Source organism: Bufo gargarizans, chromosome 2 (genome assembly GCF_014858855.1).
Source record: "Bufo gargarizans isolate SCDJY-AF-19 chromosome 2, ASM1485885v1, whole genome shotgun sequence".
NCBI lineage: Eukaryota > Metazoa > Chordata > Amphibia > Anura > Bufonidae > Bufo > Bufo gargarizans.
In genome coordinates, this window is record NC_058081.1 from 289,097,884 (window position 1) to 289,117,582 (window position 19,699).

General features: G+C 41.1%; 1 protein-coding gene across 1 annotated transcript in view; it reads right to left on the bottom strand.

Annotated features, from left to right (window-relative positions):
* The window catches only part of NELL2 (neural EGFL like 2), a 394,581-nt gene that overhangs the window by 270,759 nt on the left and 104,123 nt on the right, over nucleotides 1-19,699 (bottom strand). Inside the window, exons 6-9 of the mRNA XM_044280375.1 lie at nucleotides 15,487-15,559; nucleotides 15,305-15,387; nucleotides 11,157-11,285; nucleotides 7,410-7,512 (exon numbers count right to left, since the gene is read on the bottom strand). Coding sequence (XP_044136310.1) covers nucleotides 7,410-7,512; nucleotides 11,157-11,285; nucleotides 15,305-15,387; nucleotides 15,487-15,559 — 388 coding nt within the window. The remainder of the gene's footprint in view (nucleotides 1-7,409; nucleotides 7,513-11,156; nucleotides 11,286-15,304; nucleotides 15,388-15,486; nucleotides 15,560-19,699) is intronic.

Below are 19,699 nucleotides of genomic sequence, written 5' to 3' on the forward strand. Positions count from 1 at the left end.
GCAACGTATCAACAAGGTAGAACTCCACCTTGCACATGCTGGAGAGACTGCGCAGGGCAGCAGCAGGCAATAGTGGGGTTTCAGCTGCAGCACGCACGGGTGAGTCGCAGAACAACAACACTTTTAAGTCATTTCCCTATCCACATTTGTTTGCAGGTCAACTCTCCTGCTCTTACCTCCATTTCGCTTTCTTTTGCAGCCCTCTAGCCCTTACTATGACTATTTTACTGCCATTTTAGTGCACCAAAGTTCGGGTCCCCATTGACTTTAATGGGGTTCGTTTTCGATTTCGGGTTCCGAACCTAACTTTGACCTGAAGTTCGTCCAAAATTCGGCCGAACCCTGCAAACCCGAACATCCACGGGTCCCCTCATCCCTAGTCGAATTGATTTGGGACCAAATCAAACTGTATAGCTGATTTGACCTACAGATGTAGCTAAAATTAACTGATAACTCTTTTAACACATATCACAGTGTTATCTCATGCCATCTTGTGACAAAAGCCATTGAAATACATTGAAACAATTAGTAAACCTTTCTGTGCCATTTTTTACTTAATGCGTTAAGGGTACTTTCACACTAGCGTTTTTCTTTTCCGGCGCTGAGTTCCGTCATAGGGGCTCAGTACCGGAAAAGAACTGATCAGGCGTATCCCCATGCATTCTGAATGGAGAGAAATCCGTTCAGGATGCATCAGGATGTCTTCAGTTCAGTCACTGAACGGCGCTTTGGACCGAGGAAATCTCCGTCTAAAATTCCGGATTAGTTGCCGGAATGCGGGATCCGGCATTAATTTACATTGAAATGTATTAGTGCGCAGACCGGTAAAAATGTGGAAAGAAAATTGAAACGGATCCGTTTGTCCATATGACAAATGGAGAGAATAATCCGTTCTTGCAATGCATTTGTGAGAAGGATCCGCATCCGGATCCGTCTGCAAATGCTGTTCATTTGCATGCATTTTGCCTGATCCGGCAGGATATGCTCTGACGAGTTGGATATCAACTATGTAAAACATGGGCCCAATATGGAACGCTGTTATGGAGTGGAATATTTAGTACTATCTATTATTGATATCCAGCTATGATGCGGGACGAACGGGAGCTGATTGTCCAAGGCTTGCGGATCACATGCGTTCCAATGGGTCGCGGCTCCACGCATGCGCTGTCCGGGGTCCATCTCGACGGGCTCCGTTACGTCATAATGCGCAGCGCATGCGCGGTGTGCTGGCGTGGACGCGCTGAGAGATGGGGCCGTACATCATGATGCTGTCGCGCCGGTCAGTTGGAGCACAGGTGTCCGCAATTGAGGTATCCTATCCACTTATGTTACCAGTATATATACCCTCCTCTTTCATTTCTTTATACCTCCTGATGAAGCCACTGAGGTGAAACACGCGTCGAGGTCTTGTGCTTAGGGCTTGTATACTCATTTGGGCTTGGTCATGTCTTCAGGTACGTCCTAGGTTTCAAGTGTATATTGATACATCAATTGAGACATTGCCATATACAATGTTCATATTGGGCCTATGTTATTGATTAGGCCATCTAGACATATAATTGGGTGCCTGTGTATTAAATAGGCTGTGGACAATCTGGTATCAGGCACTATATATACTTATGTTACTGATGGTTGCCATGGACGCTGGCTGTGGACCGCATTAACAACATCCATGGATTCCCTTTGAGGTAATTACAGTGTATTGTGTAATTCCCCATCGGGGTGTGGATATGGTTTACTACACACCTCGTTTATATATATTGGATGTTTGCGTGTCACAGTACGAACCTGGTACCCGATAAGTGCTTATCAGCCTTGTGGGGACACATGACAGTCCTGTCATATATATGCCCTTTGCTTCTCTGTAGAATTTTTTCCATCTTGCTCTCTCTCCAGATTTTATATATAATAAAGTGATATGAATTTGGATATATTATTTCCACTGGCTTTTTTGTTAGTTCCGGCGATGGAACTGCTTGCCAGATCACTCTGCCGCAAGTGTGAAAGTAACCATCAACTTTAGCTCGGCTGCATCAGTAATTGGCCCTCAATTGAATTTTATGAAATTTGCTCATCTCTAGTGGAGAAAAATGATTTCATCCGCTTTCTATTGATCCATGCTCCGCAAGCCGGAAAAGACAGATAGAGCCAATGGAGGCTGAAGGTCCAGAGTGCTCTGTGAAGTGCTGCATCACCTTCATGACTTCAGTAAAGGTTTACGTAACCTATGAGAGTCCTGGATGGGAACCCCCTCTTTGTTACTGAATAGTGCAGTGACCCAATGGTCACTGCAAAGAGGTATGTAATGTGAATTTCCTTCCTGAATGCTGTATACTGGGTTAGTAGCCAGCCTATAGGAACAATTGCTAGGTAGGGATGCTCCATCCATCCCTAGAGGGGCTGCAAGTCTGTGTAGGTTGGTAGTTGGAGTTAGTTGGGGAGTGAATGGAGAAAAGGCAGATATAAATACCCTAGTAGTGTGAGCCAAGAGCAGGCAGCAGAAAGAAAAGGAAAAGGAACCATAACCGGTGCCAGCCTCTGAAGGACAGAAGAACTGAATCTAATAGGTGCAGAGGCCATAATAAAGGTTAATGCATGGAAAAATCCAGTGAAGGTGATGCATGTATCAGGCTATGAACTTCACTTCTATTTGGTTGGGTTACAAGCTTCAGGCACCCTTCCACACTAAATAGACAGCCTGGCCATCTGGTAAGGACTGCATCCTGCAGAGGATACTGTATTATTACTGCATTGCTATCTGGAAAGGGACTCAGGAGGGACCTATATACTGTCTACCCCCTATATGTAAAAAACTGTTTAACACAATGTCTAAGAACTGTGCCCACTTTCTAAAGGTGTATTAGCAGACTACCACAGTTTTTATTTAAAAACTGTTTATCTGTTACGCCCAAAAGCTGGCCTCATCATTGTGCAGCACTGTAACGTTCTACAGCCTTGCACTTGCACTTTAAAGGCCAGCAGAACCACCACAAAGCCGGAGACCTGAAATCAGGGTGTGACCAGAGGGGAAGAAAGGGTGCGACCCTCCCTTCACTGTGCATGCCACCCTAAGGGAAGGGCCGGATCGGAATCTATTACTCCTATCTTCTACACCTAGAACTTTTGCACACTGGACCTTACGTTGCAATAGTAATTGAAAACTGGTTGTTAAAGCTAGACAACTCCTTTAAAGGGAATCTGTCACCTGGTTTTTATTATTTTAAGCTGTCACCATTGCCATGTTCAATAAACTACCTTATTTCCTGCAGTGGTCTTCTTTCTTTATTTCATGTTGTCATTTTGATAAAAAAAAGCTCTTTTTCTGTTATGCAAATGAACCTTTAAGATGCCCAGAGGGGCCTTTTTGTTTTCATCTCTAGAGCCCAGTAACACCCCCCTGGCAGTGCCTAGGCCGCCTTAATTTGAAGCCCAAGCACGCCTCCTGATCCAGAAATATCCTCCCACAGCCGAGGCAAACGGCGCCACTCCCTCCGCTACGTCATCTTTACCTTCCAGATACACCCCGTTATTCTTCATGTCTGCCGCTGAAAATCTGGAGCAGGCGCAGTGCCGCCGACTGCCTGCGCGATCATAAAGCTCCTGAGGGCAATAACCTCAAAAGTGTCACTGGGCATGCGCCGAGCCCAGTGACATAATCTTAACGCTGTTGCCTCAGGAACTTTATGATCGCTCAGGTGCAGGCAGTCGGCGGCACTGCGCCTGCGCCAGATTTCCATCGGCAGACATGAAGAATAACGGGGCGTATCTGGAAGGTTAAAGATGATGTAGCGGAGGGGGCGGCGCCGTTTGCCTCGGCTGTGGGAGGATATTTCTGGATCAGGAGGCAGGCTTGGGCTTCAAATTAAGGTGGCCTGGGCACTGCAGGGGGGCGTTACTGAGCTCCAGAGATGAAAAAAAAAAAACGCCCCTCTGGGCACCTTGGAGGTTCATTTGCATAACAGAAAAAGAGATTTTTTTAAATCAAAATGACAACACGAAATGAAGAAAGAAGACCACTGCAGGAAATAAGGCAGTTTATTGAACATGGCAAAACCAGGTGACAGATTCCCTTTAATTACCAGCAAAAGATATACGGTTATTTAATAGGACCTACATTTGTGGATATTGATATTTTTTTAACATCTTTTTTTATATTCATGTGGCTTTTTATCCTATGGCTACATGTTTTTTTTCTTACTAAAGTTAAAGTCTTTATTTAACTAGGCCACTTGGGACAATGTAGCACTACGTGGGCAGTAAAGTAGCATGCGTCTCCAGGTTTATAGCTGTGTGGAGGAGGACTCTGTGGTAAACGTTTCCAAAGAAGCACAAATTCCAGCATACAGACAAGTAATCATTTGCCTACAGCAATAACACAGTCATAGGCCCTCCACTAGTAACACTACCCCATACAATTACCTATTACACTGAGTAAAATTACTTTAGATTAGCATTTATTAGCACAATTCCCCATCCACATGCTTTCACAGTCTAAATCACGGATGAGATTGAAGCAGCTCTTTTTTTTCCCAGAAGCTTTCTCCAAGGCTGCATGTTCTACGTCATTCATTTTTGAAAAAGGATAAAAATAGACTCTACCAGCGGTGTAAATAATTTATTTCCTTTGCTTCTGAGGGAAGCTTTTTTGTTTCGTTGCCAGCATGGCTTAATACTCAAGCTTGTATGATAGATGTCTTAAAAGAACACTTCTAGGTTAATTACAGCAGTGCAGTGTGACCCCATTCCACAAAAATACTATGTTTATTAATAGTAAAAAAAAGGCTAGAAAAAATACTTGTCTATATGATATTGTGTACTAAACGTATCCAAGATTCCTGATGTGATTGTATAGCGTGGGCCTGATAGAAAACACCTGGGCATGCCATACAGTATACTTGAAGATTAAGTATGAGTAGCAACTAGAGATGAGCGAATTGCTTAAAGTTTGATTTGGGTCTGATTCAGCTAAATCGACCATCTGATTTAATTTATGCCTGAATAAATTCGACCTGAATCAAAAGTGTTCTGATTCCTGTGACGCACCTACCATGGAGACAGTACAGCCAACTGCTATGGGGCCTGTGGGGGTAAGAGGGCCCGTTGCTAGCTGTGAAAGGATGACAAAGGGCTGAGGTTTCCCTCATACAGTTGCTTGGGGGCTGCTCTTACTCTATGTCAGTCTCAGAGCTGCTGATTGGTAGAAAGTTTGTCAGCTGATAGGCTTTCCACCATTTGCGTTCTGGTACGGGATGTGGAGGAGGAGGGCTCTATGGCTGCACAGAGGTGTGAGGAGGAGGGTTTTTGCTCACAGCCAGGAGAATCCTCCTGTCAATGAACAAAGACCATACATGCGGGAGGAGGAAGGACTCTGTTCCTACCAACAACATGAAGAAACTTGAACAGTTCCCTGCCAATCTCTGCCCTGTTGCAACTTCAAGTGTTGTGATGAAGGGAAGACCCTGCTTTGGGTGCTCTGTGTTGTGGTGGGAGAGGATCATGATTCTGTGTAAAATGCTGGTGGGGGAGGAATGAAAAGATTCTGTATACTAAGGGTCTACCCAGGCTTTATGTAATAGTGACAAGGGGTTTAACTGTGGGAGAGGTGTACGGACTCTGATGGACATTTATTAGGCTAATTCAGAGAATGAACTTTGTGTGGAGTGTCTATTTAAAGGGAATCTGTCCTCCAGATTTTGGACCATTATCTACAGTAATATATAAGTAGCCCTGCAGATATGGAGGCCAGATCACTATTATTTTCCGACTCCCCCCAATGTCAGCTCTCAGAGGTGCGTTGAATTACATAGCCAGGACTGCTGTTCATGTGCACACAAGAGTCCTCTCCATTATGTCTTGTCAATGTATTTCAGTGCAGCTTTAAGTGCTGACAGCAGAGGAACCATTGACAGTAGGAAAATAAAAAATAGTAATTTGGACTTCTTATCTGCAGTACTACTCATGTATTACTGTAGATAATAGTCCTAAACTGAGGCGACAGATTCGTAGATTCTCTTTAAATCTGTTTTTGTAGACCAAGAAACCATGTTCTAAAGCTCAGGAAAAGGAGGAAGATGTATTTACATATGGAATTCAGTTCTGTTTGTTCAGGGATGGTATAATGGATATTTGCCACTGAGGTATTGTTTTAATCAGCAGGATCAAACCTAACAGGTAGTATGCATGGTTTGATAGGGTTGATCCTGCTGACAGGTCTTCTTTACTGCAGCAATGGAACCTTCCTTTCAAATGTTTCTAAAACTTAGTAAATAACAAAGAATGGCATAAACTCTGTAAAACACGGTTCTACCTAAACACTTTATGTACAATGAGCTTGTTTCACATTCAAACCTATATAATGTAGAAAAACTCAAGCTCTTTAAACAGGTTTATTTATTTAAAAGGGGTTGTCTGGGCATTTGGTCTAATTAGAGTATGGTGGTAACCTATGGAGGGAAGCTCTTTTACATATGACTTACCCTTCCTCGCTCCCTTGATGCTGCCATCTCCGTTGAACTGGTGCACGATGCAAGCTCTTCCGTCTGGGTCCCTATCCGATATAGCCACTTCGATTAGGACCCAGGAGGAAGAACTTACACCGCGCGCCAGTGCAGCAGAGATGGCAGCATCAGGGAGCGAGGGTAAGTCCTATGTAAAAGAGCTTCCCTCCAGAAGTTAGCACCATGCCCTAAAAAGATCAGATGCCTAGACAACCCCTTTAGCTGAAGTGAGACAAGCCCTTTATGTAAAATAAAAATTTTAAGTAACCCTGAGGCTATGTTCACAAAACCTAAATCCACCGTGTATTTCACTGTTGAAAATGGCTGTTTTCTGCTGCACAATTTGCATTCAAGATACTACCAACAGCTTCACTTGACTTTAATGGGAAAAATGTGAACATGTGCCCACGGTCGCATTTTCTATGCAGCTGTTTCAAAATCTGCATGAGAAGTGGCATGTTATTTATTTCAAGCAAATTTTAGCTGCGTTCCCCATTGAAATCAATGGTGAAGAGATAATATTACTACTGGTATTTTGTACAGTTTTGGCAGCTTTTCCTCGGCTAAAAACGAGCTGTTCACAGAGGCAGAGCAGCCTACTTATTTCTCTTTTTTTTTTATCACACAGATTTTATCCGTGTGAACATAGTCCGAAGGCTGTAAGCTGAGAAAGCATCCAGGCTTATACTGTTATGCCGTCACAATTTTTTTTATCAATTGTGTTATGCGAAGAAGCCTAATATACATATACGTGACAGCAGGCGGCACATTATTCCCTCCTGGCTGGAAATGAGTTGAAAACAATTTTAGATTTTGAATGGAAATAGTAGTATAATCATCATCATGATCACTGTAGAGTATGGAAGCGAAAAGTAATAAGATTGGTATCAGTGTGCTCAGAAATACACTTACGTTGGCATTCTTTACAACATTTGCCAGGAGCAAAGGCAGGTGCAGAATAAGCTGGGCACGTTGGTTCGGTACAGACTAATGTTTCACACTGAACTGTCCCATTCTGTGAAGAACAAACAAGTAAATTACTGCTACATTATTCTAAGTAGCTGTAGAAAATAATATTATCAACATTAAGCCCTGTGTCACATATTACATTACCAGCCCCATGCTGCTGATGGAAGCCTCCTGCAGAACAATAAGCTGATACTGTACAAAATGCAAAATACTAACACAACAGGGAAGGCTTCATAGCTATGGCTGAGAACAATGAGGAGGCGTTCTTCTCATTCAATATCTGCACTGGTTCTCAGCATATACAAGCATACATGAGTGCACATGTTGGCTACCATGTCTAATCTACCTATAGCAAAGCTCACCTCAAGGTCAGTAAGCAGCAGCACGTATTACAAAATCTACTCTATTAACTCCTTATGGGCATACAACAGGTATCTGTGTACCTGGAAATATTGAAGCTACACTGTACTTTTACTGTATTCCTGTTTAACTTTTTTATACCTGTTTTCTCACTCACGCCTTGTGGATCTCCAAGTTCAGAGCTCAGAGGGCACTGCACGTCAAGCATGCTGTTTTTCTCTGACCCTCAGTACTCTTGCTTGTTTGCCTGTGATTCCCACCCCACTGATATGGCTTTGCAAACATTAATTTCTATAAGAAAAGCAGAATATTTCTCAAAGATATATAACACAGGCACTATAAGGGGGATCCAGGGAGACTTGCATTTCTTATGACAATGGTAGGCTAGAGTCACACCTCTGGTGGACCAGAATTATTAATAGGTAATAATAATAATATTATAATAATTATTCTGGCATAGTGACAAGAATTTGAGGATTACTGGCTCTCAGTCAGATGAGAGCTGGTTTGGAATGTCTCATAGTGCACAAGGCTGCCATTGTAAGGTATGCTGACTAAGCCTGTCATCTGTCTCATTGATTACAAACCCTCCTCTTAATGCTGCCTCTTAATGCTGTTTCCAAACCATTTTAATGGGGTTTCCATCAATTTCTAGCCTTTATTTATGAACCAGACACCCTCTCTTCTTCAGAGCAGGGGGTGCCTGGTTTGATGCTCGGGTCTCCCATTGACTTTAATTGTATTAAATTTTACTTGAGCACCCGCAGTATTCGGCCGAGCACTCGGATGTGCCGAGCATAGCGATGCTCGAGCCGAACAGCAGTTTGGCTGAGCATGCTCGCTCAACACTAATCTTGAATAAATCTAAACATTTACAAATAACTTTACCAATTTAAATAATTTACTGCCGTCCATTTGTCCTCTGCTTCATAAGCAACTGAAAACACATTAGCAGAAATACAGGGCTGCAGGTTCAGACGGCACAGGGTTTGTAATCAATAATCATGGCAAGAAATAGGTCGGCATAAGAGCTGTATACAGCTTCATCTTTTTATATTAAGTTATATGTGCCTATTAGCAACCGCTTATTTTCTTAAATGCATTTAAGGAGTTTTCTGTATTCTAATATTTATTTGCAAAGTGATTTCATAGACCGCACTGCATAATTGCTACTAGTACATCTTCCCTTATGTAGCCTTTTTGCTTCCTGACTTGCCTTTTTTTACCACTTTATCTCCCAAGAAAATTGAATAAAAAGTGATCAAGTAATACACCCCCAAAATGGCATTGTAAAAAAATACAGATTTCCCTCAAATGAGCCCCCACACATCTCTGTAGACATAACTATAAAAAAGGTTATGGGGGTCACCGGGGAGAAGGGGTTCTGTTAGGGTTGCCACCTTTCCCAGCAAAAAATAATATTACACAAATTAAAAAGGTTGGTGTGTCTATTTAAGTTTTATTTAGCCTCTATTTTTTAATGATTATCCTGGGATTCAAACTCACAGCCTTCTACATTAAAGTCAAGAACCTTAAACACTGGGCTGTAGAGCTTCATGTTAACATGCTGTACATATATTATGGCTAAAAACCTCAGTAGTAGTTTCCCACATATTATACATTCATATATATCAGGATTATGATAATATATATATAAATATATATATATATATATATATATATATATTTATATATATTTAGTAATTACACATCTATTATGTGCCATACATTTTTTATAATTACAAAAAAAATATATAAAATGATACTTCTGCTGTATAGGAATACCTAATACATGAGAAACTACTATGAAGTTTTCCTAGCACAGATGAGAATTGAGATTCATACTTCAGTGGTAAAGGTTCTTGCCTCTAATGTAGAAGGTTGTGAGTTCAAATCCCAGCAGAAACATTTCAGAAATAGAGGCTGAATTAGGCTTAAACACACTGGGTGTCACCAAGCATACTGATAATGCTTTGGGAAACCTCCTTTATGTTCATAGCACTGACTCCATATATGGAGTCAGAGCAGGGCCTCCTAAACCAGGAACTAGAGTCCTGACTGTTCAGTAACACTGTGGGATTCCTCGTACAGAGATCTTCAGCATAGACCTGGGCCCGGCACTTGCCCGCTTTTTGCCGGGTGCTGACTCAGGCCCTGAACCCTCCTCCTTCCCCCACGCCTCATCCACTTTTTCAAAAAGTGTGAGGGCAGAGTAACAGTGCAAAACGTCACAGTTTTTGACACAAAATGGTACCTACACCAAAAATTGTTAGCTAGGATCATCTTCTCTAGTTTTCTTTACACTATTTAATTTTTTTTTTTTTTTTTTTTTTGTTTCTGTTTTAACTCACTTTATTTCTTCCAACTCCTCACTATTTTCAAAGGAGGATTTTGAAGAATAACTAGTTTAAGGAAAATGAGGAGTAGTTACCTATAGCCTAGCAGTGGTCAGCAGTCTTCTTTTGTGAAACTACAACGTCTCACAGGAGAACATCACCATTCGCTTCAGTTTTGAGAACAGCTGAGCAAAAGCTAGGAGTTGTAGTTTTACAACATCTGGAGTGCCAGAGGTTGCTGACTCCTGGCGTAAAGTTGCTATTGGCAAGTGGAAATTTGTACTTGCCCTAGTTTTTATAAATCTCCCTCAAAGCATAATAGAATATCCAATAAACTGTCATTATACACTTTATTTAGATAGGACTAGAAAACCCCTTTAAAGGGAACCTGTCACCTTCACAGCGTGAGCGTGATAACTGTCTTGAGTTCTCCAGCTCCTGCAGCCAGTGATCATGCTCGCGCTGTGAATATACCTTGCCGGTGCGAGCGCGCACGCTGATTCTTGCTGACGCTCATGCCAAATCTAGCTGGCGCATACGCAGTGAGAAAGTTATGCCCGACTGACTGCGGGAGTGTGAGACGAGATTGTGCAGTCACAAGAGGCGCACCGCGCAGGCGTCAGACTTGCGCGATCTTAAGGAATAGAAAATATGTAAATCACAGTCAAAAGGGGACGGGTAAGAGGCGGGATTTTCTTCATTTGAATCAAGGTGGCCGCTTCCCCCTTGACTTCAAGCTCACAGGAAACAGAGCGCTTATGGAGATTAAAAAAGCGTTTTTCTCAAGTATGGATTATCAAATTTTTGCCTCACACACATGATCACTGGGGGCTGCTATAAGGTAATGCTGGCAGTTTTATATCACTTTTGGAGGTGACAGGTTCCCTTTAATTCTTTGTGTACTAATACACAGAATTTTTTTTATCTAAATCCTCTACAAATCCTGAGAAAAATGTCAACCTTTTATAAATGCATGTTAAATAAATCATCGTACCATGCATGTACACTTCTTACAGCCATCTGTCCAGGACTCCAACTCTCTGTAGACATTGCCCTTTACAGTGCAAGATCTTTCGCAGTAGCATTGATCTAACCTATTCATCCTCTGCTCAGCTCTTGACAGCTGAAAAGAAATTTCGAGCACATAAAAAAGATGTGTGACAGACAATATTTTCCATAATTCACTAATAATACAGAGAAGGTAAAAGCCAGCTGTGATATACAAAGAAAATGGCAGGTTCTATGTAACGGATTGAATTAGCAATACAATCTTTCCTGAAGCAAGAGCAATGCACGAACATGGAGGTGATCGGTAGAGCAGCCCTGTGATGTAACTGCCAAGTGCTAGCTCCTGTAGTACACGATTACAAAATCGGGAGTTAAAAGTTTTTATTGACCTTACTGTATTTTGGGGTACATATCATTTATTGATTCTTTTTTTTTTGGGGGGTGGGAGCTGGAATACAAAATTTTTTTTTTTGTGATGTTATTTTTACTGTTTACCAGGCAGTAAAAATAAGTTAAAGGACATCTGTCACCATATTCGCAACTAGCTGACCTGCTCCATGTGCACTTGGCAGGTGACGACATCTGTGTGGATACCGTGTTCATATGTGCCCGCATTGCTGAGAAAAATGACCATGGACCAACACAGATGCCTTCAGCTGCCAAACCAAGGCAACAGGTCAGCCAGTTTCATAGCTACAAATCTGTTACGATTGCAAGGTGATTAAAATTTAAAGGTGAACTTTTTAAAAAGAAATAAAATATTATGCCTTTTTTGTTTAAAACCTTTTTAAGCTTTGTTGTCCTTTATCTTTTTGTTCCCTTTTATTATGATCATAAATCATGCATGTCAAAATCTTCAGGCATAATAATTATGGTATCCAGTGGCAGATAATATTCTATGTAATAACCAATAGATCCTGCAACAGAAAAATACCTTTTTTACTAAGTGCCTTTTTCTGCTGAGATCAGCATAAAAAATTAAGTTCTACCTTGGTATGGTTTATATAATCATTTGTTATTTTCTTACATAAATTCATGAATATTTATGAGCATTTCTGCAGACAAGACTATTTTAATCTATTATAATATCTATTATAATCAACACTGTGGAGGAAAAAGGAATGTGGTATCCTACCAGCAACATTTATCACATATTGTGTGATTGCTAGGGGTTTGACCCCTGGGACCCCCACTATTCATGAGAATAGGGGTCTCGAGTGTGCACCACCACTCTATTTATTGTCTACGGGGACTGTAATCATCTATAGACAGTGAATGGAGTGTAGTGGGCAAGCATGACCACCAGCCCACTCAAGCTGGGAGTTCGGAAACCCCGATTTTTGTCATTGGTGGAGGTCCCAATGATTGCACCCCTGTGATCATATCTATTATTTTGCCTATCATGCGGATAGGTCATGAATATTTAAGGGCTAAACCATTTTTTTATATAATTTTTTCTTGTGATTTCTCAGATGAATACTATTGATCCTTTGTTTAATTGTACTATAGTGACATTTGAGTGACATTTCATATCTGTATTGGTATTTTTTTCCTTTTTACATCAGTTTCTGCTTTTCATTGATTTTTTATCTACTTTGGACACCCTCTTTAATTTCCTTTTAACTAGGACTAATAAGGAAAAAGGAACATATATTAAGGGACACACATGGTGCACATTTGGGCTACCTTGTCTGCAGGCTGTGGATGGCTTTTACGCTCATATGATTCATTATCCCCAAGGGTAGCCATATGATGGCAGGTACACAGAGGAGCAGCAGGGGACCCATACACCGCCAAAAGCAGAACAGAGTATAATCATAAATCATCAAAACTTATGTGAGTATATGAAGTTAAATAGGTTTTCCAAAAGAGCATTAAAAAAAAAGGTCAGAAAGATCTAAAAATATAAAAGAGGCCATACTCCTTTTCATCAGTCCCCTATTGCTGCGTTGGTCCCTGCTTCTCTCCACTTCTTAGTCCTGACTCTATAACTTGAAATGCCAGAAAAGTGGGACGCTGCCAAGGCCAATCAATGGCTTAGCGGGCCTATTCTGAGATTTCCATTGTGCCATGTAGGGACCAGTAAGTGGTGAACAGTGGGAACCAGAGCAGTACCTGAATGGTAGCAGTAAGGAATCAGTGGAGTTCAGTAATGCTTCTTTTTTTTAACATTTTCAGGCCCATTTTTTTTTATATTATCGCTCCAAGAACCCCTTTAATAACTTGAATCAAGTCTTATCCCTCTCCTCAACATTTATCATTATTTATTTGTAATATTGATTTTCAGGATAGGTCACCAATATCAGATCGACAAGGAGCCAACTACCAGCACCACCGCTATCCAGCTATTTGAATAGAACTCAGTGCTCATACCAGCGCTGTGTTCTCTTCTATGTTTACCTGCTCGCTGTTAACATTGCAGCGGCGAGTAGGTGTGATTACAGTTCCTCCATCCCCATTCACTTGAATAGGAAGGAGCCGTCCCATTGAGGTGAATGGGCATGGTGGAGTTGCAATCACACCTGCTTGCCACTATGAGGTCTACCGCGCACATGTAAACAGAGAAGAGAATTCTGCACTCATACGACAACAGCTGATTGGCGGGGGGGTGCCGGCAGTCAGCCCCCCGCCGATCTGATATTGATGACCAATGCTGAGTGGACAACCCCTTTAAAACACAACTGTTCATAATACTTGATGTTGCACCTTGTACATCTTGTATTATGTTAATCTGTTTGCCATGTAATAACCTTTACGGCATTCTAAGGAAAACAAATGAAGTCATATATCTACATGTATATACTGTATGCTGTATATAGATATACTGAAGGAAAATGATGAACAACTGATGAATAATGACTGATGCTTGCATCTTTGCTTCTTGCATCTGTGTGTGATATAAATGATTCAGCACGGTGGCTCAGTGGTTAGCATTGGTGCCTTGGAGTTCTGGGTTCAAATGTGTGTTTGTGTGGGTTTCCTCCGAACACATACTGAATGGGAACTTAGATTGTGAGCTCCTTGGGGGACAGTAAGCAATTATAATGTCTGTAAAGCGCTGCAGAATATGTCAGCGCTATATAAGTGAGTCAACAAAAAATTCTGATTACTGTATACAGAGGAGGCATTAAATGAGAGTTCTGCTGTGAGATAATCTAAAAATATTCTCTCCAGTGCAATTTAAGTGGAACAGTTTTATTTGATATTTTATCCTCAAGTCTGATCTGAAAGAGGGATTAGAAGTAACAGTAATCCATACAGTCCGTGCCTGTTGCAAGATGTTCCAGATCTTTATAAACACTGACAGAAAATCAGTCTCATATTCTCCCAACCAGAGAATTATCAATGGGAAAAAAAGCTAAATCAAATGTATTAAAATGTGAAACGGATTGTACTCTATTTCCCAAGCAATTTGGAAAAAGCCATTATAAAGCCACTAGGTAGATTTTGCTTAATTTCGCCCATCGAGTTTCCCACTTCATAATAAATCATAGACTTCACTATACCGCTACGTTTTTGAATAACTGTGAAATCATAAATGCTTCAAATTGTTTAAAATGTTTAAAGCCCGATGCGGACCATATTCATATGCTATAAAACCGCCTCTGATTACATACATATTGGAAATATTTTTACCGTAATGATTCTTAACAACCCTATTCTATGTCTCTTGTGAGATGGTAAGAGTTTAAGAAACATTAAAAATGGAAAATATCCTAATTTAGTTATGTAAATATTATGTTTTGCTCCTTCGTCCTTCGTGTGTACGGATTGCACGCCACATATTACTGGGAAAGACAGGTGATCAAGGTCTTGTGTTTTAGAAAATCTCATTTGTATGCAAATTCTGGAACTGAGAAATCCTATTTTACAACTTATGTTTTCAGTTGATAGAACAATTTTAAAGGTATAATACAGAATGTACATGGAGATGTGGACGGAGAGGGATTTCAGTCGTCACTTTTTTCTCCCGGACCATTCATGCCTCCTCTCATGTAAGCTGAACTCTAGGCTGGGTGGGTTGGATGGATTGCCTTGTTGGCTATTTTTCTTTATATTACGAGTATGATATTAGGATATGTTTTTGTATCAATGTTTATATACTATTAACTTGTAAAAATATCAAAAACGTACCTTTGCTGATGTTTTTGCCAGGATATCTTGTAGTTCCATGATTTTCTGCACTAGTCCATGGAAGTCATTGCACGTTGGACATGCTGAAATAATAAACACTGAGACGTCAGTATATTTGGCCACTTCTAGAACTGAATGCCATAGTTGTGGAAAACATTGGGGACAGACATTCATATACATACTGCGATTAAGATCCGGACACTGGGAAATAAACCCTTGTGGCATGATAACGATCTGTAGATCTTGCATGATCCCCTGTGAATAAGGACACGGAGTGTAAACATTTTGCACATCGTTTTCTACTTTGTACAACAAATCTGTCACGTACAAATTTTTTTTTTTAACATAAAATCAATTTTCAACTATGTAACTAAGCTGTGTATAAGTTAAACAACATGGTTTGCCTTTCACTAAAAGGTATATAACTACGTATATTGATTTTCCCTTTAAGATGAAATCAAGCCAGGAGAATTGATGGAAATTAGTCTACTTTCACACTAGCGTTTTCAATTCCGCTATTGAGATCCGTCATAGGATCTCAATAGCGGAAGAAAATGTTTCAGTTTTGTCCCCATTCATTGTCAATAGGGACAAAACTGAACTGAATGAAACGGAGTACACCAAAATGCATTCTGTTCCATTTGGTTGCGTCCCCATCGCGGACAGAAAAACACTGCAAGCAGCGTTTTTCTGTCCGATGTGGTGTGGAGCAAGATGGATCTGTGTCAGAGAAAACGGATCTGTCCCCATTGACTTACATTGTGTGGAAGGACAGATCCGTTTTCTCTGACACAATAGAAAACGGATCCATCCCCCGTTGACTTTCAATGGTGTTCATGATAGATCCGTCTTGGCTATATAGAACATAATACAACCGGATCTGCTCATGACGGATGCACGCGGTTGTATTATTGTAACGGAAGCGTTTTTGCACATCCAAGACGGATCCGCAAAAAACACTTATATGAAAGTAGCCTTAATTAGTACCACCAAAGCAAATGTCTATTAGAGAGAAAATAATCGAAAAACTACAAATGAAAAATAGGGCGGACTAATAAGGTGAATTTTCTGCATGTGACCATGAAGGATTTCACGCAGCAGATGAATACATGGCCCCTATTAGGAGAACAAAAAAAAAATATCCTATGAGAATAAAATGAAATACCCACGGCACCTTTTAAAGGTGAAAAAAAGGGATTTAGTCAACCTTATTAATACAAAGGAAAGTCTTGTCTCTGAAGCATTCATATCAATCTCCATATTTTAACTAATTGACACCGATGTAGATAACAATTTTTACCAATTCACTGGCCTCTTTAAAAACTCTGCCTGATGGTGGCAAATATCAACCACTGATGATGAATTGATCGTCAATCGTTTAAAAGTACATTTGACATAACTCACTACCAGAGGTGTCTGGCCGCATCCTTCTCCTCTCTCCCTAATAAAAATATATATCTACTGGGCTTAGCAGAGCATGTACTGTATGGGCAAGTCGGCAAAGAAAGCTGTCGCCAACAGCTATTGAAGGTATGTGAAGACTGGTCATATACTTTAGATAGCTGTCAATAGCTATCCTTCTCTATCCTTCCCCTCCCGTACACATGCACACTCAATCTGGTTTGTATTCTAAAAGGTGATAAAGTCACTACAAGACATATTTGGTTGTGACCTATCTTGCCAAGAACAAAAGAATCGGCCACGTTGAAATCCTCCATCCCGATCCTTCTTTGTCCTGACATATGGCATTAGGAGAAAGTTGGTATAACACCATTACACATTAAAATTGGGTCAGGGGATTAAATTAAATTAAAGGGGACCTGTCATTAACTTTATGGAGCCCATAAAGTAGAGACAGGTCAGTTGATTTCAGCGGTCTGTCATTTAAAAGTTAAAAGTAAGTGGTTGCCGAGAACCAACATCACAATCATTGCAGACCGGGCCTGGAAAAGAGTCATGGCCACCTGAGAAGAGTCATGGTTATTCAGAAATTCCTGCTCTCCCTGCCCACCTGATGCTGACTGACAGTCTTCTACCTAGTTTTCGCCCTTTCTCTCTAGGAAAGAACTGCCAATGATCAGCAGATGGGTGAGCGTGCAGGAGATTATGAATAACCATGACTCTTCTCAAGTAGATTTGACTGTTTTCAAGGCCTGGGCTGCAATGATTATGATGCTGGTTCTCGGCAACCAGTGACTTTTAGCTCATAAATGACACACCGCTGAAATCAGCTCGTCTGTCCCCATTTTCATGCTGCCCTCAGTGAGGTCAGCATAAAGTTGATGACAGGTTCCCTTTAATGTATGTATGGACACCTTAAACTCCAGTTTTTTAATACTGATGACCTACAATCCAAATAGGTTGTCAATGCCAGATGGGTGGGAGTTCGAGACCCAGCATCCCCTCTGATCAGCTGTTTAAGTGAATGGGAGCTGAACTGCATTGTGCTGGCACAGCCCCAAAACACTGGACAGAGCCTTCTGCTTCTGGCTCCCGGTAGGCTTCCCAACCAGCTGATCATTGGGGATGCCATGTGTCAGACCCCCACCAATCTGTGTGACCAGCTTAACAGACACTAATTATACTGAAGACAAATAATGATCAGTGAGTTTCTTTAACGTTATCAGTTGCAAACTGAATGGCTTTCAGGGCTGACAAATGGAAGAAATGTTCACAGATTCTACATGTATTTCAGCTAAAAGAATAATATTCAGTGATATGCTAGCTACCGTATGCTTAAAAGGCAAAGCAGGTTGACTTGATAGAGATAGGACTGACAATAATGGATAGTGTGGAATATATTATTGTCTTCATTCTGAAACATCAGGTGGATGAATCGCTTATTTCTGCTTGCCTTTCCCTGAAGTATTGGAATAGGAATTGGGGCACATACTGAATAACTGTGTAAGGGATAACCTTAGCTCTGTTCCCAAAATTACTCCAGAGAAATCTATGATTACCTCCTGTGGTAGTGACGTAAAAAAAGTCACAAATTATGGCACACGTCATATGTGTGCAAACATTTTCCACCTTTTAGGCTTCTCTACACTTTTCTGAAGGGGCAAGGAAAGGGGCGGAGCTGGGTGCAACCCGTTGGATTTACTATAACTTACACCAGAAGCTAGCGTAAGTTATGGCTGACATCTGTTAGCTGGCATAAACTTCAGTTTCTGGCACATGGCAGGGCAGAGATGCATATCATTTATTAAGAGGAATAAATTAGGTCCCTCTCATTCTAACGCAGAGGGACTAGAACTGGTGTATGGGGATGCCAGTCTTGATAAATGTTTCTCATTGACTTTTATTATCACACACTAGTAACAGAGTGAAAAACATTCATCAAGACAGGCATTCCCATATGCCGGTCTTCACAACTGGTGCGGTAGTGAGAGTGCGGTAGTGAGAATTTATTATAAGGCAGATGCCTCTTAATAAATTAGGCCCATCTCTGCCTTGTGGTGCACCAGAAACTGAAGTCTATGCCAACCGGGGGACTGGTGTAGACTTCAGCTGTAACTTACAGCAGTTTCTGGTATAAGTTATAGTAAATCTGTCAGGTCTCGCTAAGCATCATCCTCCCGCTAAGGCCTGCCCCTTTTTCAACACTTTAGAATAGTGGCGCACATCTTAAAAAGTCTGAAATTATTGGGCATATATGGCATGCACCATAATTTGTGACTTTTCTACTCTGTTATTGTGGTGTAAAGACATTAGTGAATGTCCTCCAGTAATTAGATTTCACAGGAGTCAAGGATTGGGAATATGGGAATAAATGCCCCTTCTCTAAGTGAGCCACTGATCAACTGACATATGTGCAAAATGCTAATTTGTCAGTAATGACATCTTTTACGTGGCATATAAAATCATTGTTTGCCAGCAGAAGATTGTCCTGTGTAAACATGGACCTGCTGCCGGCAAACAGTGACAATGTAGGGACTAGCACAGTAGAGGACACTCATCTCCATACAGTGGAGAGGACTCCTGAACATAAATCATCTCTGCCTAAAGATCAGGAAACGATTGGGAACAAAAAGGTTGTTGTGGTCATTAAAGAGGTTTTCTGAGACTTTAATACTGATGACCAATCCTCTTGACAGGTCATCAATATCTGATAGGTGGGGGTCCGACACCTGGGACCCCATCAATCAACTGTTTGAGAAGGCAGTGGTGCTTGCAGTGGCGACAAACCCTTCTCACTGCTTTCCCTAGGCCAGTAACAACACATTCATCATTCATGAGGCCTAGGCGCAGCTCAGCCCCATAGAAGTGGATGGGGCTAAGCCTCAATACCAAGCACAGCTGCCATACAATGTACAGCACTGTGCTTGTTAAGCTGCGAGAAGGAAACATAGCTCAAAGGATCACTAGTGCCTTCTCAGACAGCTGATCGCCCAG